At 50.4% G+C, this 25,974-nt stretch overlaps 1 protein-coding gene across 2 annotated transcripts in view; it reads right to left on the bottom strand.

Annotated features, from left to right (window-relative positions):
* GBA2 (glucosylceramidase beta 2) overlaps positions 1–25,974 on the bottom strand; it is a 287,622-nt gene that overhangs the window by 88,419 nt on the left and 173,229 nt on the right. For both annotated transcript variants that reach the window (XM_073684438.1, XM_073684445.1), the window contains 5 exons: positions 25,171–25,389; positions 15,823–16,062; positions 15,364–15,466; positions 13,846–13,999; positions 13,650–13,775 (listed from right to left, as the gene is read on the bottom strand). In XM_073684438.1, coding sequence (XP_073540539.1) covers positions 13,650–13,775; positions 13,846–13,999; positions 15,364–15,466; positions 15,823–16,062; positions 25,171–25,389 — 842 coding nt within the window. The remainder of the gene's footprint in view (positions 1–13,649; positions 13,776–13,845; positions 14,000–15,363; positions 15,467–15,822; positions 16,063–25,170; positions 25,390–25,974) is intronic.

Here is a 25,974-nt window from a genome sequence, read left to right as displayed (position 1 = left end):
AGCATTGTGTGGACAGGTCCGCTTTCCTATGTAAGAGCAGAGCATTGTGTGGACAGGTTCGCTCTTTCCTATATAAGAGTAGGGCATTGTGTGGACAGGTTCGCTCTTTCCTATATAAGAGTAGGGCATTGTATGGTCAGGTTCGCTCTCTCCTATGTAAGAACAGAGCATTGTGTGGACAGGTCCGCTCTCTCCTATGTAAGAACAGAGCATTGTGTGGACAGGTCCGCTCTCTCCTATGAAAGAACAGAGCACTGTGTGGACGGATCCGCAGAGCAGCAGATTATGGCCACGCCTCCACTATCAGTATTTGAGCAGTATTCAGTCAGTATTTTTTCCTCAGGAGTGGGAGCTTAAACCAGGTTGTAGCATCGGCGGATACGCCGTCCCTCTCACCTCCCCGCTCCTGGCGCGGCGTCCTCCAGCGCTTCTCTCCCCGCTGCTTCTGGCACGCGCTCCTTCCCCGGCAGTGTGCTTAGGGCGCTCTTAAAGGGACCGCGCGCGCCGTCCTAAGGAGTCCCCGGCCAATTGCCGGAGGACCTCCCATTTATAAGGCACCTCCTCCAAAATGGAGGTGCCCGAGCTATGTTGTTTGCACTGTGTCTCACCTGTGCTTCAGCCCTCAGGTTCCGCTGCTAGCCTGACTTCTCGTCCTGCCTGCCAGTCTGTTACTTGCCTTGTCCGTCAGACCGCTCACCTGGGAGTGTCTACTACTTACCTGCCTTGTCTGCCAGTCCGCTCACCTGGGAGCATCCTTCAGTTACCTGCCTGTTACCTGCCTCGTCCGTCAGACCGCTCACCTGGGAGCGTACACCAGTTACTTGCCTGTTACCTGCCTTGTCTGCCAGACTGCTCACCTGGGAGCCCACCAGTCACCTGCCTGTCTCCTGCCTCGTCTGTCAGACTGCTCACCTGGGAGCGTCCAACCGTTACCTGCCTGTTACCTGCTGTCTCCGTCAGCCCGCTCACCTGGGAGCGCCCGCCAGCTACCTGTCAGATACCCGCCTCGCCCGTCTACCCAGAGACTGTCCCGGTCACTTGCCGTGACCACCTGCCTATCTACCCAGAGACTGTCCCGGTCACTTGCCGTGACCACCTGCCTATCTACCCAGAGACTGTCCCGGTCACTTGCCGTGACCACCTGCCTATCTACCCAGAGACTGCCCCCGTCACTTGCCGTGACCACCTGCCTGTCTTCCCAGAGACTGTCCCCATCACCTGCCGTGACCACCTGCCCGCTTACCCAGAGACTGTCCCCATCACTTGCTGTGACTACCTGCTTGCCCTCCCTGGGAGTCACCCGCTTCCTTACAAGGACTTCCCCCTTGTATTGCAGCTCAGAGGTTCCACCTCCCGGACCCGTAACAGTTAACTCGGGCCATGGAACCCGGTGGCACCCAAGCTCCCTCGCTCTCTGACCTATACCATTAAGTCTCCCGTCAGAGATCCCAGCAGGAGTCCATCCTGAACCACCTTCGGAATGTCAACTCCCGCCTGGACACACTGACTGCTCCACCAGCAACCACCGCTAGTGTCACGACTCGCACCCCGGCAGCGCCGCTGCCCACCAATACCATGGCATCCTGCCCCGGACCCCGGCTGTCTGCACCTCCTCGCTTCGGAGGCGACCCCGCTCAAGCTCGGGGCTTCATAAACCAGTGCACCCTGCACTTTGAACTCTTCGCTCACCAGTTTATCTCCGAAGGGGCCAAAGTGGCATTCATCATGTCCCATCTCACTGGGGAGGCACTGGCATGGTTAACCCCCTGTGGGAGAGAGGGGATCCTCTGGTGTCCAACCTGTCGTCTTTCCTCACTGCTTTCCGGAGAGTCTTCGATGAACCGGGACGAAAGACCTCATCTGCCTCCTCTTTGCTACGTCTCCGTCAAGGGAGTCTCACCGTGGGCCAATATGCCATAGGGTTCCGCACCCTCGCTTCTGAGCTTGCCTGGGATAATGAGGCCCTGGTGTCCGTCTTCTGGGAGGGTCTTTCCGGTCGGATTAAAGATGAGCTCGCCGGTCGGGATATTCCTACCACCCTGGATGACCTGGTGTCACTGGCTACCCGGATTGACATCCGGTTTCAAGAATGCACCAAAGAGTCCACCCGTGAGAGAAGGTTTCCCCGCCTAGCTCCTACTTTCCAGAAACCTGTCTCCTCTTCTGTCACTCCCCGGGCGCACTCACCCGAGCCCATGCAGGTCGACCAGACCAAGATGGTCAAATCTCGCCAAGAGTCTCGCCGAGCCGAGGGGAGCTGCTTCTATTGTGGCAGTAAGGAGCACCTGATTCGTTCCTGCCCGGAGAGGCCGGGAAACTCCAGTGTCTAGGACCGCTCGGAGAGGTCGCCCTAGACAAAAATAAATCCTCTCCAACCCTGACTTTGTCTGTATCTATTTCCTGGGGAGAGAACAGTCACTTTGAACTCGCCCACCTGGATTCTGGATCCGCTGGAAACCTCATCTCCCAGTCCCTGGTTGAGAAATACCGTATTCCCACCAAGTCTCTGGCTGAACCTTTGTCGGTCGCCTCCGTGGATGGAAGACTCCTTCCGGTGACCATCCTGCTCGCCACGGAACCCATAACCCTGCAGGTGGGAATGCTGCACTCTGAGGTAATCTCCTTCCATGTGTTGCCCGGACTCTCCCACTCCCTATTGCTAGGTCTACCTTGGCTCCAGACACATGAACCCGTGTTGAACTGGCATTCTGGTGAAGTACTCCGGTGGGGGCTGGTCTGCCATAAGACCTGCCTGGTTCCGGTTCGTCCTCCACCTACCCCAGCTAATTTACCCGGTCTTCCGGCTCCTTACTGGACCTATGCTGACGTCTTTGGTAAGAAGGAAGCAGAGACATTGCCACCTCATAGGCCATATGATTGCCCGATCGACCTGGTACCTGGCGCCACTCCACCCTGTGGGCGTATTTATCCGTTGTCTGCGGCCGAAACCCGGGCCATGTCTGAGTACATAGAGGAGAATCTGGCCAGGGGATTCATCCGGAAGTCTACTTCCCCGGCTGGAGCCGGATTCTTCTTTGTCAAAAAAAAGGATGGCTCGCTACGCCCCTGTATTGACTATAGAGGACTCAATCAGATCACGGTTAAAAATAAATACCCCCTTCCGCTCATCTCTGAGTTATTTGATCGCCTTAAAGGCACCAGGATCTTTTCCAAGCTGGATCTACGTGGAGCTAATAACCTGGTCCGTATCCGTCAGGGAGACGAGTGGAAAACGGCATTTAATACCCGAGACGGACACTATGAGTACCGTGTGATGCCCTTCGGTCTCTGCAATGCTCCCGCCGTCTTCCAAGAACTGGTCAACGATATCTTCCGTGACCTTCTTTACTCCTGCGTGGTGGTATACCTGAACGACATCTTGGTCTTCTTGGAGAAAGAAGAATGTTGTGAAGAAAAAACGGAGAGTGGTGGTCATGGGGGATTCCCTGTTAAGAGGAACAGAGGCTGCTATCTGCAGACCAGACATAACCTCAAGAGAAATGTGCTGTCTTCCAGGAGCAAAAATTAAAGATGTGTCTGACAGGATATCAAGACTCTTCAGACCTACAGATCACTACCCATTCCTGCTAATACATGTGGGGACAAATGACACCGCAAGAAAGGACCTGGAAACCATCTGCAGTGACTTTGAAGACTTGGGCAAGAAAGTGAAAGAATTGGGAGCGCAGGTGGTCTTCTCATCCATCCTCCCAGTGGATGGCCATGGAACAATGAGGTGGAATAAGATTCTACAGGTGAACAACTGGCTACGTCGATGGTGCCGTCAACAAGGATTTGGATTTCTGGATCACGGAATGAATTACCTATACGATGGACTACTTGCTAGAGATGGGGTGCACCTTACGAAGACTGGAAAACATGTATTTGGAAGTCGCCTTGCTACACTCATCAGAAGAGCTTTATACCAGAACAATGTGGGAAGGGAAGCAAAAGGCCAGAAAAAGCCATACAGCTGACAAATACTATTGAGATCTCTGCTACTGGAAGTGGAAAGGAAGAACAAAGACAAAACTATTTAAATAATAAAAATATGGGAGGAAGAGAAACCAATCACAAACTAAAATGTTTTTATACAAATGCACAAAGCATGGGCAACAAACAAGGAGAATTGGAACTACTAATGCAGGAAAAGGAATATGATGTCATTGGAATCACTGAAACTTGGTGGGACGATACACATGATTGGAATAAAAGGCTAAAAGGATACAACTTATTTGCAAGAAACAGACTTGATAAACGAGGAGGAGGTGTCGCATTGTATGTTAGAAAAGCGTATATCTGCACAGAGATTGAAGCTTCAGAGACTGGGAGTTCTGTGGAAACTGTTTGGGTAAGAATACAAGGAGAGAACAACGGAAAGGACACCATTGTAGGCATTTACTACAGGCCACCTGGGCAAGCTGAAGATATGGATGAACTCTTTATGTATCAAATGACCAAGTTCTCCAAAAAATATGACGTAGTGGTCATGGGAGATTTCAACTATCCAGACATTTGTTGGGAATCTCTCTCAAGTAAAACTAACAGGTCAAGCAAATTCTTATCCTCTCTTGCTGACAACTTTATCTTCCAAAAGGTAGGGGAGAAAACAAGGGGATCTGCTACTTTGGATCTAATCCTTATAAACAGGGAGGAAATGGTTGAGGAGGTAAAAGTGGCTGGGACCCTAGGAGGCAGCGATCATGCTATTATAGAATTTTGGATAACTAGAGGAGGAAGACATGTGAAGACTCAGACTTCAAGGTTAGATTTTAGAAAGGCAGATTTTAAGAGACTCAGAAAGAGAATAGGAGGGATCCAATGGCTGGATGTCCTTAAGGACAAAAATGTCCAGGAAGGATGGGAAATTTTTAAAAATGAGATTCTCAAAGCACAATCGTTAACAATCCCGAAAAGTAGGAAGAATGGGAAGCATTTAAGGAAACCAGGATGGATGAACACAGAACTTAAACACATGCTAAAAAGAAAGAAAGAAATGTTTATTAAATGGAAAGAGGGAGGCATATCTAAAGAAGATTATAATGCAGTCTGCAGATCCTGCAGGGCATGTATCAGGTTAGCTAAAGCTGACAATGAATTAAGGCTTGCAAGAGATGTCAAAAGCAATAAAAAAGGATTTTGGGGGTATGTCAAAAGTAAAAGAAAAGTCAAAGATGCTATAGGATTTTTACAGGATGAAAATGGAGAAATGGTAAGAGAGGATGTTGAGAAGGCCAAACTTTTTAATTCCTATTTTGCATCTGTTTTCTCTCAGAAAGAAAATGTAACATCAACTGATCTTCACTGTCCTTTTAAAGGAATAGAAGAATCCAAGTTATCTGTAAACAGAAAGATTGTGAGGGAATATTTAGCTAACATAAATGAGTTCAAGTCTCCAGGTCCAGATGAATTACACCCCAGAGTACTGAAGGAGATCGTAGAAGAAATTTTAGAACCACTCTCCATAATCTTTGAAAATTCTTGGAGAACAGGAGAAGTCCCAGAAGACTGGAGAAGAGCAAATGTTGTTCCTATCTTCAAAAAGGGGAAGAAGGTGGACCCAGGGAACTATAGGTCGGTGAGTCTGACTTCTATACCAGGAAAGATCTTTGAACAAATTATTAAACAACATGTATGTAAGTACCTGGATAAGAATGAAGTGATTAACCAGAGTCAGCATGGGTTTATAACTAACAAGTCATGTCAGACTAACTTAATTTCCTTCTATGACAGAATCACTGACTGGGTGGATCAGGGAAATGCTGTAGATATAGTATATCTTGACTTCAGCAAAGCATTTGACAAAGTATCTCACACCATCCTTATTGAAAAAATGACCAAGTATGCAATGGACCAGGCAACTGTTAGGTGGATTCATAACTGGCTTAGTGATCGGACTCAAAGGGTGGTTGTAAATGGCTTCACATCCAGCTGGATGAATGTCTCAAGTGGGGTACCACAGGGCTCCGTCCTGGGACCTGTATTGTTCAACATCTTTATCAATGATTTAGATGAAGGAATTGAGGGTAAACTGATTAAATTTGCTGATGACACAAAGCTAGGAGGGATAGCTAATACTAGAGAAGAGAGAGAGAGGATTCAAAAAGACCTAAATAAACTGGAGCAGTGGGCAGCAACCAACAGAATGGTTTTTAACAGGGAAAAATGCAAAGTACTACATCTGGGCAATAAAAATGAAAAAAGCATATACAGAATGGGAGGAATAGAGCTAAGCAACAGTACATGTGAAAAAGACTTAGGTATACTAATAGATCATAGACTGAACATGAGTCAACAGTGTGATGCAGCAGCAAAAAAGGCAAATACAATTCTGGGATGTATTAACAGAAGCATACAGTCTAGATCACGTGAAGTCATTATTGGTCTTTACTCCTCTTTGGTCAGACCTCATCTGGAATACTGTGTACAGTTTTGGGCACCACATTTTAAAAAAGACATAGACAAACTGGAGCAAGTTCAGAGAAGAGCGACCAGAATGGTGACTGGTCTGCAAACCATGTCCTATGAGGAACGGTTGCAGGATTTGGGAATGTTTAGCTTGCAAAAAAGAAGACTGAGAGGAGACTTAATAGCTGTCTACAAATATGTCAAGGGCTGTCACATTGTAGAAGGATCATCTTTATTCTCATTTGCACAAGGAAAGACTAGAAGCAACGGGATGAAACTAAATGGGAGGAGACACAGATTAGATATTAGAAAAAACTTTTTGACAGTTAGGGTGATTAATGAGTGGAACAGGCTGCCACGAGAGGTGGTGAGTTCCCCTTCAATGGACGTCTTCAAACAGAGGCTGGACAGACATCTGTCTGAGATGATTTAGTGAATCCTGCTTTGAGCAGGGGGTTGGACCAGATGACCCAGGAGGTCCCTTCCAACTCTACCATTCTATGATTCTATGATTCTATGATTCTCCGGATCTTCCCTCACACCGGAGGGATGTTCGTCAGGTTCTGCTGAGGCTCAGGCAGAACCACCTTTATGCTAAATACGAGAAGTGCCTTTTTGAGCAGACCTCTCTTCCATTCCTGGGCTATGTTATCTCCCAGACAGGTTTGCGAATGGATCCCGAGAAGCTCTCTGCTGTCCTAAAGTGGCCCCGTCCGGAGGGCTTGAAGGCGATACAGCGATTCCTGGGCTTCGCTAATTACTATCGTCTCTTCATTCCTCACTTCTCGTCTCGGACTGCGCCCATATCTGCGCTCACCCGTAAGGGAGCAAATCCCAAGGTATGGCCACCCGAAGCTGAGGAGGCCTTCCTTTCCCTGAAGCAAGCCTTCTCCTCTGCCCCTGTGCTGCACCGTCTGGACTGCAACAAACAGTTCTACCTGGAGGTTGATGCTTCCTCCTCTGGAGCCGGAGCGGTGCTCACCCAAAAGTCTTCTTCCGGGAGAAGGGTAACCTGCGGCTTCTTCTCTAAAATCTTCTCCTCCTCTGAGCGCAATTACTCCATAGGAGACCGACAATTGCTAGCCATTAAATTGGCGCTGGAGGAGTGGCGTTACCTGCTTGAAGGGGCTCTATACCCGGTGATCATCTACACGGATCACAAAAACCTGGCATATCTCCAAAATGCCCAGAGACTTAATCCACGTCAGGCCTGGTGGTCTTTGTTTTTTGCCCGCTTCGATTTCATCCTTCATTTCCGCCCGGCGGACAAGAATGTCAAAGCTGATGCCTTGTCCCGATCCTTCCTGTCCTCCGACCAAGAGGAGGAGCCTATGCACATTATCGACCCCTCCAAGGTGATGAATGTGGCCCCCCTGGATTTGACTCGTCTTCCACCCGGCAAGACGTTCGTGGCGCCTCCTGACCGTGAGAAGGTTCTTCACTGGGGTCATTCTTCTAAACTTGCTGGCCATGCCGGCCAAAAGAAGACCTTCCTACTCATTTGCCGGCATTACTGGTGGCCTACCCTGCGTAAGGATGTGGTAGATTTCGTCTCAGCCTGTTCATCTTGTGGCCGCAACAAAGTTCCCAGACACTTACCAGCTGGTCATCTCCTGCCGCTTCCCATACCTGTTGCCCCGTGGCAACACATCGCTATGGACTTCATTACCGATCTTCCTGTCTCTGCCGGGTGTACTGTCATTTGGGTGGTCGCGGACCGCTTTTCTAAAATGGCCCACTTCATTCCCCTGCCTGGTCTTCCGTCTGCACCTGAGCTGGCTAAGGACTTTATCCGCCATATCTTCCGTCTTCATGGCCTACCCCTCCACATCGTGTCGGATCGAGGGTTTCAGTTCACCTCGCGCTTCTGGAGAGCCACATGTAAACTGCTGGACGTCACCCTGGACTTCTCCGCTTACCACCCTCAGTCCAATGGTCAAGTGGAGCGGATCAATCAGATCCTTACCAGCTATCTCCGGCACTTTGTTAATGCCCACCATTCTGATTGGGTGGACCTCCTCCCTTGGGCCGAGTTCTCTTACAATAACCACGAGAGCGAGTCCTCTTCCAAATCCCCGTTCTTTGTTGTCTATGGCCAGCACCCCCGGATTCCGTTTCCCGTCTCCGCCTCTGTGGACAACCCTGCCGCGCATTTTCTTATCAGCGAGTTTTCTACCATTTGGGAGAGTACTAGGTCAGCACTTCTTCTGTCCTCCGAGCGGATGAAGAGATATGCTGATAAGAGGCATCTGGATCCGCCTCAATTCCGTCCGGGAGACAAGGTTTGGCTCTCCTCCAAACATGTGCGGCTCAAGATACCCTCCTACAAGTTAGGTCCTCGCTTCATCGGCCCATTCGAGATCCTCAGGCAAATAAATCCAGTGGCCTACAAATTAAAACTCCCGGCCACCTTACGGATTCCTAACTCCTTCCACGTATCTCTCCTCAAACCCGTTGTCTTTAACTCTTTTTCCAATAATCCAGGTGCCCCTCCTGCTCCGGTTTCCGCTGATGACGTCTTTGAGGTAGAGAGTATTCTGGCCTCCAAGAGGGTAAGAGGAAAGACCTTTTTTCTGGTAGATTGGAAGGGGTTTGGTCCTGAGGAGAGAACTTGGGAACCCAGGGAGAACATCATCGCCCCGCTTCTCCTTGAAAAATTTCTTTCTGGCCAAAAAAAGAGGGGGCCTAAAGGGGGGGGTACTGTAGCATCGGCGTCTCTGTCCCGTACTAGGCAGAGACGCCGTCCCTCTCACCTCCCCGCTCCTGGCGCGGCGTCCTCCAGCGCTTCTCTCCCCGCTGCTTCCGGCACGCGCTCCTTCCCCGGCAGTGTGCTTAGGGCGCGCGCGCTCCCCCGCTCTTAAAGGGACCGCGCGTGCCGTCCTAAGGAGTCCCCGGCCAATTGCCGGAGGACCTCCCATTTATAAGGCACCTCCTCCAAAATGGAGGTGCCCGAGCTATGTTGTTTGCACTGTGTCTCACCTGTGCTTCAGCCCTCAGGTTCCGCTGCTAGCCTGACTTCTCGTCCTGCCTGCCAGCCTGTTACTTGCCTTGTCCGTCAGACTGCTCACCTGGGAGCGTCTACTACTTACCTGCCTTGTCTGCCAGTCCGCTCACCTGGGAGCATCCTTCAGTTACCTGCCTGTTACCTGCTTCGTCCGTCAGACCGCTCACCTGGGAGCGTACACCAGTTACTTGCCTGTTACCTGCCTTGTCTGCCAGACTGCTCACCTGGGAGCGCCCACCAGTCACCTGCCTGTCTCCTGCCTCGTCTGTCAGACTGCTCACCTGGGAGCGTCCACCAGTTACCTGCCTGTTACCTGCTGTCTCCGTCAGCCCGCTCACCTGGGAGTGCTCGCCAGCTACCTGTCAGGTACCCGCCTCGCCCGTCTACCCAGAGACTGTCCCGGTCACTTGCCGTGACCACCTGCCTATCTACCCAGAGACTGTCCCGGTCACTTGCCGTGACCACCTGCCTATCTACCCAGAGACTGCCCCGGTCACTTACTGTGACCACCTGCCTATCTACCCAGAGACTGCCCCCGTCACTTGCCGTGACCACCTGCCTGTCTTCCCAGAGACTGTCCCCGTCACTTGCTGTGACTACCTGCTTGCCCTCCCTGGGAGTCACCCGCTTCCTTACAAGGACTTCCCTCTTGTATTGCAGCTCAGAGGTTCCACCTCCCGGACCCGTAACACAGGTGAGGAACAATCAGAGAAAAGGTATAATAGAAACAAGTCACCAATTCTGCATTTATCAACTCACCCACTCCTGATTTTGGCTCCCACTCCTGAGAAAAAGTACTCATTGAATACTGACCAAATACTGATAGTGGGGCCATGGCCTATGGGGTCACATCTGCTGTACCTAGCACAACACAGTGGGTTCTGGACGTGAAGACCCCTGGGCTTATACCACCACATAAACCATTCACTGATCCTGTGTGTACGAGCTGCAGGGGTGGCAATCGGCGCATGTGGACTTCCATCTATGAAGCTGCTTCTCCTGAGGCTCGCAGTGTGGAGGAGGCTCGCGGTGTGGGGAGGCTAACAGTGTGGGGGAGGCTCGCAGTGTGGGGGAGGCTCGCAGTGTGGGGGAGGCTAATAGTGTGGGGGAGGCTAACAGTGTGGGGGAGGCTCGCGGTGTGGGGAGGCTAACAGTGTGGGGGAGGCTCGCGGTTTGGGGAGGCTAAGCTCTGCTCACTTTCATCTCCGCTGGGGTTTTGCAGTGGTGATGGCCCCTGTCATATGTTGGCGCTATATATGAAAACAAAGATTATTAGAGGGAAATTGTAATCCATACAGACCTCTCTGGAGAGGGGACATCTCACCCTCACATTAAATAACAAGGTAGTTACAGCAGTAGATTTTCTGGGAAGAAGATACCAAGGCTGAGATTAGTTTACGCTAAGGGGGGACAGTACGCTTCCTCTGATCAAAGCACTGATCGCAGACCATTCGGAGCCAGTGGTCAGTGATCAATATTGGGGTTTACATCTATCCAATATTTCTGGGAGATATACTTACGGCATCGCAGCTAAGAGACAAACAGAACGCATTGACTCAAATCACCATAAGGCTGGCAGAACCCCTCCAACTTAATATCGATCCAATGGCTGGTGCTATCCATGCCATGTTTTATCTCCATGGACAGGAAAAATCGCAGAAAGAAACATGACGACAGTATCTATCGCCTGGGACCTCAAGGGTCGAAGATATCCTGTTAGTTGGGGATCTCATAAAATTCTGAAGGACCTAGCACATCCCACAACCAGCCGGCGCATGAGCTCACCAAGGGGAGGTATGTGAGCATAACTGCGATCTAATGAAAAGCAAGATTTGGGTTTGGTCATATGTCAGTCCTGGAAGGTGCAGCTTGCTTGGGATCTGTCCGTTTTCCTATGGAGTACCTCCTACCACTAAGCTCTGAGCCATTTCCGTGACATCAGGTTTAGTACTTCTCTTCGTCATCCCTTTTTATTTTATGTAATTGTATATGGTGTATTGTTTTGTTCCCATTTTGTATCATATTTCTATATTTTTTTTATAAACACTGCCCACCTTTTTGGATGAAATATATAAATATAATAGTTCTGTTCCTCTTGCTCTGTAAACTGCACCCCTGAAGCCACACGCTACATGTCAGGTGTCCAATTGGCCTCTTTAAACGATTTGTGGCGGCAGCTAGTGGTTCCCTTTTGTTATTACGGAGCTGGCAGTGACCGTACTGGGTATATACAGTTGTGCTCAAAAGTTTACATACTCCGGCAGAATTTTTCCTTTCTTGGCCTGGTTTCAGAGAATATGAATGATAACAAAAAAAACTTTTCCTCCACTCCTGGTTATTGGTTGGGTGAAGCCATTTATTGTCAAACTACTGTGGTTTCTCTTTTTAAATCTTACTCACAGCCAAAAACATCCAAATGACCCTGATCTAAAGTTCCCATACCCCAGTTCTTAATACCGTGTATTGCCCCCTCTAACATCAATGACAGCTTGAAGTCTTTTGTGGTAGTTGTGGATGAGGTTCTTTATTTTCTCAGATGGTAAAGCTGTCCATTCTTCTTGGTAAAAAGCCTCCAGTTCCTGTAAATTCCTGGGCTGTCTAGCATGAACTGTGCGCTTGAGATCTCCTCAGAGTGGCTCAATGATATTGAGGTCAGGAGACTGAGATGGCCACTCCAGAATCTTCACTTTGTTTTGCTGTACCCAATGACAGGTCGACTTGGCCTTGTGTTTTGGATCGTTGTCATGTTGGAACGTCCAAGTAGGTCCCATGCGCAGCTTCCGGGCTGATGAGTGCAAATTTGCCTCCGGTATTTGCTGATAACGTGCTGCATTCATCTTTCCTTCAACTTTTACCAAGTTTCCTGTGCCTTTGTAGCTCACACATCCCCAAAACATCAGCGATCCACCTCCGTGCTTTACTGTAGGAATGGTGTTCCTTTCATCATAGGCCTTGTTGACCCCTCTCCAAATGTAACGTTTATGGTTGTGGCCAAAAAGTTCAATTTTGGTCTCATCACTCTAAATTACCTTGTTCCAGAAGTTTTGAGGCTTGTCTTTGTGCTGTTTAGCATATTGCAGGCGAGATACTTTGTGGCATTTGTGCAGTAATGGCTTTCTTCTGGCGACTCGACCATGCAGCCCATTTTTCTTCAAGTGCCTCCTTATTGTGCATCTTGAAACAGCCACACCGATAGTTTTCAGAGAGTCCTGAATTTCACCTGATGTTTTTTGTGGGTTTTTTTTGGCATCCCGAACAATTTTCCTGGCAGTTGTGGGCAAAATTTTTGTTGGTCTACCTGACCGTGGTTTGGTTTTTACAGAGCCCCTGATTTTCCATTTGTTAATCACAGTTTGAATGCTGCTGACTGGCACTATCAATTCCTTGGATACCTTTTTGTATCCTTTTCCTTGTTATACAGTTCAACTACCTTTTCCTGTAGATCAGCTGACAATTCTTTTGCTTTCCCCATGACTCACAATCCAGAAACGTCAGTGGCTGGATGAAAGATGCAAGAGTCTGTCTGGATCCCACAAACGCACTCAGCTTTTATGCACACACACTGATTACAAGCAAACAGGTCACAGGTGAGGATGTTACCTTTAGTAGCCATTCAAACCCATTTGTGTCAAATTCTGTGCATGTTATCAGGCCAAAATCACCAGGGGATGTGAACTTCTGATCAGGGTCATTTGAATGTTTTTGTTTGTCATTAAGATTTAAAAAGAGAAAACACAGTAGTTTGACAATAAATGGCTTCACCCAACCAATAACCATGAGTGGAGAAAAAGTTCTTTGTTATCATTCATATTCTCTGAAACAAGGCCAAGAAAGGAAAAATTCTGTGGGGTTTGTAAACTTTTGAGCACAACTGTACATATAATCCATGTGTTGGAACCGGAGGTGTATATAGTATATGCTCATTGTGAGTTCCTCAATAACTGGCCTAGTAGTGGAAGCAGCTGCAGCCTCGTCCATCATTCGTCAGTCAATTGCGTAATGGTCCTGGTGATTGGAGGCAGCGGAGTTGCGTCCCCTGACAAACTGGTGACAGTGGTGGAACCTGGTGACTCCCCCTGCTGTGACAAACTGGTGGCAGTGGTAGGTTCTGTGTGAACCCCAGTATCATCCTTGAGAGATTCCTTTCACATCGGGGCCATCCGGAAACACAAATATACATGGGAGCAGCAACTCAGCTGTACAGCACAGAGTAGCTTAGTAATCTGGCAGCACATACCCATCTTGTAGGATTGGGTCCTGCCATGTGCTGATCTTCTGCTCCCATTCTTCATACTGGGACAGGCTGTACTGACACAGAACTGGAGCGGCCCTCCCCTCACTGCCGAAAAAACGTGTGTACCGCCTGACAAGTTAAAGGAGAAATATCAGAGAGGTAACGGCATCTGTGAAGGCAGGAGAAGACAATGTCATACCTGAAGTACTCCTTATCGCCAGCACCAAAGCGGATCCGGGGCATATCCCAGCAGAGACTGAACTCCAGGGTGCCGCGTCCTCCTGGACTCACCGTACATCCGGCTGCCACCGCCGCCGCCGTCTTCTTTCCTTTTACGGTGGGAGAACTTGCACCTGTGTGGAGATTTACAGTAAATGCGAGAGGTGAGCTCAGTTCTCCACCACATTAATGGGAGGTCCTGGGAGTAGCAGAGATCAGCGGGTCATTACCTGCAGGGAGGCCGTCCTCTAGAAGGTTCCTCCATATGTCTGGTGGAGACCCTATCAATATAACTAGGATGTCCTCAGATTAGCGGGAGGTCAGTGGGTCATTACTTGCAGGGAAGCCAATCTCTAGAAGGTCCCTTCAATAGTTTGGTGGCGACCCTATTAATATTACTAGGGGATCTTGGGAGTATCGGGAGCTCAGAGACAGTATCTGAAGGGGAGTTTAGGCATCCGTCCTCTAGAAAGTAAAGCCCCCGTCTCACATAGTGAGATCGCTAGCGAGATCGCTGCTGTGTCACGGTTTTGGTGACGCAACAGCGACCTCACCAGCGATGTCGCTGTGTGTGACACTTTGCAGCGATCAGGCCCCTGCTGTGAGGTCGCTGATCGCTGCAAAGTGTCCTGGACCATTTTTTGGTCGTTGCCCTCCCGCTGGTCAGCACACATCGCTGTGTGTGACCAGCGGGAGCAGCGATCAGGCTGGTAACCATGATAAACATCGGGTTACTAGGGGCACACGCGCACCTAGTAACCCGTTGTTTATCATGGTTACGAGCCTGCTAAAGTGAGCCGTAACCTCCCGCTCACTGTAGCAGAGTGGTAACCATGATAAACAACGGGTTACTAGGTACGCGTGTGCCCCTAGTAACCCGCTGTTTATCATGGTTACCAGCCTGCTCCTGCTTCAGCAGCAGGCTGGTAACCAGGAGCAGGACATCGTGGAAAGATTCTTTCCACGATGTCGCTGCTCCCCTGATCGCTGGTGACCCTGCCTGTTTGACTGCTCACCAGCGACCACATAGCGACGCAGCAACGATCCCTGACAGGTCGTATCGTTGTCGGGATCGTTGCAGCTTCGCTAAGTGTGACGGGGCCTTAACTCCATATGTCTGGTGGAGACCCTATTAATATTACTAGGAGTTCCTGGGATTAGCAGGAGGTCAGCAGGTCGTTTCCTGCGGGGAGGCAGTCCTCTAGAAGGTCCTTCCATATGTCTGTTGGAGACCCTTTCAATATTACTAGGAGGTCCAAAGAGTAGTGGGAGGTCAGTGGGTCATTATGTGCAGGGACGCCCTTCTGTAGAAGATCCCTCCATATGTCTGGTGGAGACCCTATTAATATTACTAGGAGTTCCTGGGAGTAGCAGGAGGTCAGCGGTTCAGTACCTGCAGGGAGGCAGTCCTCTAGAAGGTCCTTCCATATGTCTTGTGGAGACCCTATTAATATTACTAGCAGGTGATCGGAGTATTGAGAGGTCAGAAGGACAGTACCTGTGGGGGAGTTTAGGCGTCCGTCCTCTAGAAGGTCCTTCCATATTTCTTGTCCCAGTCCAGTTGGATCAAACTCTGTGCAGTGAGAAGAATGGATTCCTGGCTGTGGGAGGCAGATAAACAGATGAGGGGCCTCAGCTGACTGGCACCTCTTGCACAAGTCACCACTGGTATACCTGCAGCTCAGCAGGACTGTGTGCACCCATGTGCGGTGTTGTGCTGCTTCTGGGGTGCAGTGTGCTAGGAGTACAGACATTTAAATGGCCGGCATGCTGTAAATGAAGCTTTTTGAAGTATGCAAATTTCTGCTAAATGCAAGAAATGTCTGGGTTTGTGCGCAAGGTGTGAACTTGTGCTGCAATTCTCTGGTGTACAGACTATGATGAATCCACCCACTACTATGGTGACACTGACAGCCCAGGACAAACTGTACTCTCCGGGGGGTGAAGCCCTTCTTACCCTTTCTCGCACTGCGATTCCCAGGGTGAAGGGATTGGCGCTGGTACAATGATGTAGTAGGACACCAGACACGGAGTCTCCATTCTGGCGCAGATGAAACGGCTCATTCCAGTGCCCCCCGGCCCGGTCACTGCTGCTTCCACTGCCGTTCCTCATGGTGAACATGATTGAAACCTCTATGTCTTCTGTAGCGGAGCTCTCCACGTCCCAGATAAAAACGGCCGCCGGCAGAGAGGAGTCCTGTGTGAGAAGGAGAGGAGTGAGGCCTGTAAAAGCCAAACCACACAACACCCTGAGTACTGGAGAACGGCACATGGTGGAACCCTAACTCCACACCCCGAGTACTGGAGAACGGCACATGGTGGAATCCACCCCACATCCCAAGTACTGGAGAACGGTACATGGTGGAATCCTAACCACGCACCCCGAGTACAGGAGAACGGCACATGGTGGAATCCACCTCACATCCCAAGTACAGGATAACGGTACATGGTGGAATCCACCCCACATCCCGAGTACAGAAGAAAGGCACATGGTGGAATCCACCTCACACCCCGATTACAGGATAACGGTACATGGTGGAATCCACCTCACACCCCGAGTACAGGATAATGGCACATGGTGGAATCCACCTCACACCCCGAGTACTGGAGAACCGTACATGGCGGAATCCACCCCACATCCCGAGTACAGGAGAATGGCACATGGTGGAATCCACCTCACACCCCGAGTACAGGATAACGGTACATGGTGGAATCCTAACCACGCACCCCGAGTACAGGAGAACGGCACATGGTGGAATCCACCTCACATCCCGAGTACAGGATAACGGTACATGGTGGAATCCACCCCACATCCCGAGTACAGGAGAACAGCACATGGTGGAATCCACCTCACACCCCGAGTACAGGATAACGGTACATGGTGGAATCCACCTCACACCCCGAGTACAGGATAATGGCACATGGTGGAATCCACCTCACACCCCGAGTACTGGAGAACCGTACATGGCGGAATCCACCCCACATCCCGAGTACAGGAGAATGACACATGGTGGAACCCTAACCACACATCCCGAGTACTCGAGAACAGTACATGGTGAAATCCACCCCACATCCCGAGTACAGGAGAATGGCACATGGTGGAACCCTAACCACACATCCCGAGTACTCGAGAACAGTACATGGTGGAATCCACCCCACATCCCGAGTACTGGACAACGGCACATGGTGGAATCCTAACCACACACCCCGAGTACAGAAGAAAGGTACATGGTGGAATCCACCTCACACCCAGAGTACAGGAGAATGGCACATGGTGGAACCCTAACCACACATCCCGAGTACTCGAGAACAGTACATGGTGAAATCCACCCCACATCCCGAGTACAGAAGAAAGGCACATGGTGGAATCCACCTCACACCCCGAGTACAGGAGAATGGCACATGGTGGAATCCACCTCACACCCCGAGTACAGGAGAATGGCACATGGTGGAACCCTAACCACACATCCCGAGTACAGAAGAAAGGCACATGGTGGAATCCACCTCACACCCCGAGTACAGGAGAATGGCACATGGTGGAATCCACCTCACACCCCGAGTACTCGAGAACAGTACATGGTGAAATCCACCCCACATCCCGAGTACAGAAGAAAGGCACATGGTGGAATCCACCTCACACCCAGAGTACAGGAGAATGGCACATGGTGGAACCCTAACCACACATCCCGAGTACTCGAGAACAGTACATGGTGAAATCCACCCCACATCCCGAGTACAGAAGAAAGGCACATGGTGGAATCCACCTCACACCCCGAGTACAGGAGAATGGCACATGGTGGAATCCACCTCACACCCCGAGTACTCGAGAACAGTACATGGTGAAATCCACCCCACATCCCGAGTACAGAAGAAAGGCACATGGTGGAATCCACCTCACACCCAGAGTACAGGAGAATGGCACATGGTGGAACCCTAACCACACATCCCGAGTACTCGAGAACAGTACATGGTGAAATCCACCCCACAGCCCGAGTACAGAAGAAAGGCACATGGTGGAATCCACCTCACACCCCAAGTACAGGAGAATGGCACATAGTGGAACCCTAACCACACATCCCGAGTACTCGAGAACAGTACATGGTGAAATCCACCCCACATCCCGAGTACAGAAGAAAGGCACATGGTGGAATCCACCTCACACCCCGAGTACAGGAGAATGGCACATGGTGGAATCCACCTCACACCCCGAGTACAGGAGAATGGCACATGGTGGAACCCTAACCACACATCCCGAGTACAGGAGAACAGTACATGGTGAAATCCACCCCACATCCCGAGTACAGGAGAACAGTACATGGTGAAATCCACCCCACATCCCGAGTACAGGAGAAAGGCACAAGGTGGAATCCACCCCACATCCCGAGTACTGGAGAACGGCACATGGTGGAATCCACCATACATCCCGAGTACTGGAGAACGGCACATGGTGGAACCCTAACTCCACACCCCGAGTACAGGAGAACAGCACATGGTGGAATCCACCCCACATCCAGAGTACTGGAGAACGGCACATGGTGGAATCCACCTCACATCCCGAGTACAGGAGAACGGCACATGGTGGAATCCTAACTCCACACCCCGAGTACAGGAGAACAGCACATGGTGGAATCCACCCCACATCCAGAGTACTGGAGAACGGCACATGGTGGAATCCACCTCACATCCCGAGTACAGGAGAACGGCACATGGTGGAACCCTAACTCCACACCCCGAGTACAGGAGAACAGCACATGGTGGAATCCACCCCACATCCAGAGTACTGGAGAACGGCACATGGTGGAATCCACCTCACATCCCGAGTACAGGAGAACGGCACATGGTGGAATCCTAACTCCACATCCCGAGTACTCGAGAACGGCACATGGTGAAATCCACCCCACATCCCGAGTACAGAAGAAAGGCACATGGTGGAATCCACCTCACACCCCGAGTACAGGAGAATGGCACATGGTGGAATCCACCTCACACCCCGAGTACTCGAGAACAGTACATGGTGAAATCCACCCCACATCCCGAGTACAGAAGAAAGGCACATGGTGGAATCCACCTCACACCCAGAGTACAGGAGAATGGCACATGGTGGAACCCTAACCACACATCCCGAGTACTCGAGAACAGTACATGGTGAAATCCACCCCACATCCCGAGTACAGAAGAAAGGCACATGGTGGAATTCACCTCACACCCCGAGTACAGGAGAATGGCACATGGTGGAACCCTAACCACACATCCCGAGTACTCGAGAACAGTACATGGTGAAATCCACCCCACATCCCGAGTACAGAAGAAAGGCACATGGTGGAATCCACCTCACACCCCGAGTACAGGAGAATGGCACATGGTGGAATCCACCTCACACCCCGAGTACAGGAGAATGGCACATGGTGGAACCCTAACCACACATCCCGAGTACAGGAGAACAGTACATGGTGAAATCCACCCCACATCCCGAGTACAGGAGAACAGTACATGGTGAAATCCACCCCACATCCCGAGTACAGGAGAAAGGCACAAGGTGGAATCCACCCCACATCCCGAGTACTGGAGAACGGCACATGGTGGAATCCACCATACATCCCGAGTACTGGAGAACGGCACATGGTGGAACCCTAACTCCACACCCAGAGTACAGGAGAACAGCACATGGTGGAATCCACCCCACATCCAGAGTACTGGAGAACAGCACATGGTGGAATCCACCTCACATCCCGAGTACTGGAGAACGGCACATGGTGGAACCCTAACTCCACACCCCGAGTACAGGAGAACAGCACATGGTGGAATCCACCCCACATCCAGAGTACTGGAGAACGGCACATGGTGGAATCCACCTCACATCCCGAGTACAGGAGAACGGCACATGGTGGAATCCTAACTCCACACCCCGAGTACAGGAGAACAGCACATGGTGGAATCCACCCCACATCCAGAGTACTGGAGAACGGCACATGGTGGAATCCACCTCACATCCCGAGTACAGGAGAACGGCACATGGTGGAACCCTAACTCCACACCCCGAGTACAGGAGAACAGCACATGGTGGAATCCACCCCACATCCAGAGTACTGGAGAACGGCACATGGTGGAATCCACCTCACATCCCGAGTACAGGAGAACGGCACATGGTGGAATCCTAACTCCACATCCCGAGTACTCGAGAACGGCACATGGTGAAATCCACCCCACATCCCGAGTACAGAAGAAAGGCACATGGTGGAATCCACCTCACACCCCGAGTACAGGAGAATGGCACATGGTGGAATCCACCTCACACCCCGAGTACTCGAGAACAGTACATGGTGAAATCCACCCCACATCCCGAGTACAGAAGAAAGGCACATGGTGGAATCCACCTCACACCCAGAGTACAGGAGAATGGCACATGGTGGAACCCTAACCACACATCCCGAGTACTCGAGAACAGTACATGGTGAAATCCACCCCACATCCCGAGTACAGAAGAAAGGCACATGGTGGAATTCACCTCACACCCCGAGTACAGGAGAATGGCACATGGTGGAACCCTAACCACACATCCCGAGTACTCGAGAACAGTACATGGTGAAATCCACCCCACATCCCGAGTACAGAAGAAAGGCACATGGTGGAATCCACCTCACACCCCGAGTACAGGAGAATGGCACATGGTGGAATCCACCTCACACCCCGAGTACAGGAGAATGGCACATGGTGGAACCCTAACCACACATCCCGAGTACAGGAGAACAGTACATGGTGAAATCCACCCCACATCCCGAGTACAGGAGAACAGTACATGGTGAAATCCACCCCACATCCCGAGTACAGGAGAAAGGCACAAGGTGGAATCCACCCCACATCCCGAGTACTGGAGAACGGCACATGGTGGAATCCACCATACATCCCGAGTACTGGAGAACGGCACATGGTGGAACCCTAACTCCACACCCAGAGTACAGGAGAACAGCACATGGTGGAATCCACCCCACATCCAGAGTACTGGAGAACAGCACATGGCGGAATCCACCTCACATCCCGAGTACTGGAGAACGGCACATGGTGGAACCCTAACTCCACACCCCGAGTACAGGAGAACAGCACATGGTGGAATCCACCCCACATCCAGAGTACTGGAGAACGGCACATGGTGGAATCCACCTCACATCCCGAGTACAGGAGAACGGCACATGGTGGAATCCTAACTCCACACCCCGAGTACAGGAGAACAGCACATGGTGGAATCCACCCCACATCCCGAGTACTGGAGAAAGGCACATGGTGGAACCCTAACTCCACACCCTGAGTACAGGAGAACAGCACATGGTGGAATCCAAACCACGCATCCCGAGTACAGGAGAACGGCACATGGTTGAATCCTAATCACGCATCCCGAGTACTGGAGAACGGCACATGGTGGAATCCACCCCACACCTCGAGTACTGGAGAACGGCACATGGTGGAATCCACCCTACACCCCGAGTACAGGAGAATGGTACATGGTGGAACCCTAACCACGCATCCCGAGTACAGGAGAACGGAACATGGTGGAATCCTAACCACGCATCCCGAGTACTGGAGAACGCCACATAGTGGAATCCTAACCACACATCCCGAGTACAGGAGAAGGGCACATGGTGAAATCCACCCCACATCCCGAGTACTGGAGAAAGGTACATGGTGGAACCCTAACCACGCACCCCGAGTACTGGAGAACAGCACACAGTGAAACCCTAATCACGCACCCCGAGTACTGGAGAACGGCACATGGTGGAACCCTAACCCCACACTCCGAGTACAGGAGAACGGTACATGGTGGAACCCTAACCCCACATCCCGAGTACTGGAGAACGGCACATGGTGGAATCCACCCCACACCCCGAGTGCAGGAGAACAGCACATGGTGGAATCCTAACCACGCACCCCGAGTACTGGAGAACAGCACATGGTGGAATAATAACCACAGACCCCGAGTACTGGAGAACTGTAAGCTGGTCCAGCATGGGGGAACCCTAACCATACAGCCCCGACTACTAGAGAACCGCACATGGTGGAACCCTAACAGAGATCCCCGCCAGCCCGATCGGTGCACACGACGGTCACCGGATAGACATTTCCTAACCCTAAACTTACACTCCATGTATTCCACAAAAGCAGCCTGACCCCACACGATGGGACTGTCACCTTATAACGTACTTAACCATAAAAAAGTATTCATTCCCAAAGTATTTGTGACGTGTAAAGGAAATGATACAGGGTTTTCTAATAAATATAAATCTGAACATTGTGACTGTAACATCCCTGGCGGTGTGCTGGCATGGTTTACCACCTCCCACCATGCAAGACCGCCATCTTATCTATCAGTCCAGGCTGCATACTTTGCTCCAGTACCTGCTGTGTGCATGTCTCTTGTCTGATTGCTTAGGGCGGCGGCGCGGTTACTGCCTGATTCTTATAGTTACTGTGTGCGCACTCCTAATGCGTCCCCAGCCTATTGTTGTGAGTCACTGGATACTTAAACCCCCTCCACCCAGTAGGAGGGGCCTGAGCAACACTTTATTTCAGTGTGTTCTATGCAACTGAGTTTCCAGGTCCTGTCCTGTATCTTGTCTGTTTTCGCCACCCTGAGGGCTGAGTACCTAGGCCTCTTACCTGTATCTGTGACTTCTAGTCTGTTTCCGCCACCCTGGGGGCTGAGTTCCCAGGCTGATTCCTGTATCTCGCTCCTAGTTCAGTTTCTGTTTGAACAGTGTCCTAGCCCATTACTTGTTTGTCTCTATGTTCGTATCTTTCCTTTTCTTGCAGTGCCTGAACCTGCACCTAACTCCAACTCGTTGTCTCTGTACTTCTGTTTGTGAGTTTGTTGTCCACTCGCTACTTCATTGTAAGCACCTTGTGAGTATCTGCTCTGCTCGTCTACCGCACCTGCGGGTTTTGCTCTGCTCGTCTACCGCACCTGCGGGTTTTGCTCTGCTCGTCTACCGCACCTGCGGGTTTTGCTCTGCTCGTTTACCGCACCTGCGGGTTTTGCTCTGCTCGTCTACCGCACCTGCGGGTTTTGCTCTGCTTGTCTACCGCACCTGCGGGTTTTGCTCTGCTCTGCTTGTCTGCCGTACTTGAGGGCTCTGTTCCTGTATCCCAGTCTGTACTGGTCCCTATCCTGTCTGCGTTCTTACCTGCCAGTACCCACCTGTCTGTATACCAGCCGTGCCTGCCAGTATCCACCTGTCTGCATACCAGCCGTGCCTGCCAGTACCCACCTGTCTGCATACCAGCCGTGCCTGCCAGTACCCACCTGTCAGTATGCCAGCCTAACCTGCCTGTTCCTGCATTCCCCGGTGTGGGGCAACAGCTGTGACCGGGGTCTGACCTGGAGTAGCACCTGGTCCCTCTGCTCGGTTCTTCCCTGGTTCACGGAGTCGACTGAGCCGCTGTGTGACCTTGGTCGGACGGAGTTGATACTTAGTCACGCAGCCCCAGGCACTACTTGGTTCATGGTCCAGTGGGATCACTAACCACGCTCACGCCAGTCTGTCCGGGCGTGAGCGTAACAGTGACATTGTGCACTAGTATTTAACCCGCCTGAGTCAATACTTTTTAGGACCACCTTTACTGCTGCACTCTTTTGGGGTCTGTCTCTTCCACCTTTCTCTGCAGTCTTTTGGGGGCTGTCTCTCCCACCTTTCTCTGCTGCAGTCTTTAATGGTCTGTCTCTCCAGCTCTGCACATCTAGAGGTGACATTTTGCCCCCTCTTCTTTACACACTCGCTCACTGAGATTGGATGGAGACGTCTGTGAACAGTAACTTGCACAGATTTTCTGGGATTTCGGTCTGGAATGTGACTGCGCCGTTCAAACACATGAATATGCTCTGATTTAAACCATCCATTGTAGCTCTGGCAGGATGTTTAGGGTCGTTGTCCTGCTGGAAGATGAACCTACACCCCAGTCTCAAGTCTCCTACAGCCTCTAACAGGTTTTCCTCCAGAATTGCCCTGTATATAGCTTCATCCATCCTCCCATCAACTCTGACAAGCTTCCCTTCCCCTGGTGAAGAAAAGCTTCCCCACAGTATGATGCTGCCACCATGTGTGACGGTGGGGATGGTGTTTTCAGGGTGATGTTCAAGTGTTAGTTTTCCGCCACACATAAGTTTTACATTTAGCCCAAAAAGTTCTCCATTGGTCTCATCTGATCAGAGCCCCTTCTTCCACATGCTCACTGAGCCCCCTATACGGGTCTTCTTATGGCTTTCAGAAATGTCTTTCTTCTTGGCATACTTCCATAAAAGTCAGACTTGTGGAGTACACTACTAATAATCATTCTGTGGACAGATTCTCACCCCTGAGCTCTGGATCTCGCAGCTTCTCCAGAGTGACCATGGGCTTTTTGGCTGCTTCTTTAATTAGTGCTTCCTTGCTTGGGATGCCAGGTTAGGTGGACAGCCATGTCTTAGTAGATTTGCAGTTGTGCCACACTCCTTTCATTTTTGGAGGATGGATGAGATGTTCAGAGGTTAGGCTATGTTTTATAACCTAATCCTGCTTTCCTCTTATCCACACATTTATCCCTGACCTGTCTGGTGGGCTCCTTGGTTTTCATCATGCTGTTTGATCCCTAGTGTTCTCACACAAACCTCTGAGGCCTTCACCGAACAGCTGTAGTTATACTGAGAAGAAATTACACAGGTGGACTCAATTTATTAAAGGAGCACTCCTCCTCCCATCAATGTTTTTACCTATGTTGAAACAGGAGGTGAATTTTCCCTGTATGAGGCATTAGTCACTGCAAAAGTCTTTGGCAGGGGAGGAGCGGAGCAGCTGGGTCAGGAGTTGAAGAGGGGAATGATGAATGCAGGGACAAGAGACTTCCTGTTTCTACATAGAGCAGAGGAAAGAGAAGAATTAGCTGCGTAGAAAGGCAAAGTGCTATGTGCAATGGTGAGTACACAGTGCTGTATAATAGGATTGCATATTAAGAGGGTAACAATTGTGATGGGAGGAGGAGGAGGAGGAGCGCTTCTTTAAATATGTGAGTTCCAGAGGCGATTGGTCACTCAGGATTTTATTTAGGGGCATCAGACTACAGGGGGCTGAATACAAATAACATTTTTCAGATTTATGAAATAATTGGAAAGCCCGGTATCATTTCCTTTACACGTCATAAATACTCGCAGCTTTGTGTTGGGTGTAACGGGAACAATGTGTGGAAAAAATGATGGAATATGAAGACTTTCTCAAGGTATTGTATATGACGGGACTATCTCCTGTATAATTTATCAGAGTAGACTGTACATAACGCCTCTTACCTTATAGTTGTGAGGGATAACCGGAGACACCTGGCGGCAGGTTAGGGTGATGCTCTGCCCAGGCAGGTAGTAGACGGTCCACGCTCTGGGGTACAAGGCATGGTAATAAGCCTGAGAGCCACAGTAGCCCCAGTTCCATCCCTGTAGAGTGTGAGGCCGCTCCGTGGACAGAACCTGCTGGTACACGGTCTGACCTCCACGCCGGACGCACACCGTGAACTGAGGGACAATGAACGGATTATCAATACTATGATACATACAGTACAGTGCACGGTGTAAATCAGTATATACACGGCAGCAGGAGGATAGTGCACGCTGTAATACAGTATATACCCGGCAGCAGGAGGATAGTGCACGCTGTAATACAGTGTATACCCGAAAGGAGGAGGATAGTGCACGCTGTAACACAGTATATACCCGAAAGGAGGAGGATAGTACACGCTGTAACACAGTATATACCCGAAAGGAGGAGGATAGTACACGCTGTAACACAGTATATACCCGGCAGTAGGAGGATAGTGCACGCTGTAATACAGTATATACCCGAAAGGAGGAGGATAGTGCACACTGTAATACAGTATATACCCGAAAGGAGGAGGATAGTGCACACTGTAATACAGTATATACCCGGCAGCAGGAGGATAGTGCACGCTGTAATACAGTATATACCCGGCAGTAGGAGTATAGTACACGCTGTAATACAGTATATACCCGAAAGGAGGAGGATAGTACACGCTGTAACACAGTATATACCCAGCAGTAGGAGGATAGTGCACGCTGTAATACAGTATATACCCGAAAGGA

Source organism: Phyllobates terribilis, unplaced genomic scaffold, assembly GCF_046119375.1.
Source record: "Phyllobates terribilis strain yellow unplaced genomic scaffold, ASM4611937v1 Scaffold_1__5_contigs__length_1240528914, whole genome shotgun sequence".
NCBI lineage: Eukaryota > Metazoa > Chordata > Amphibia > Anura > Dendrobatidae > Phyllobates > Phyllobates terribilis.
Note: the sequence above shows the minus strand (reverse complement) of the source record. Positions and strands in the feature narration are given on the sequence as shown.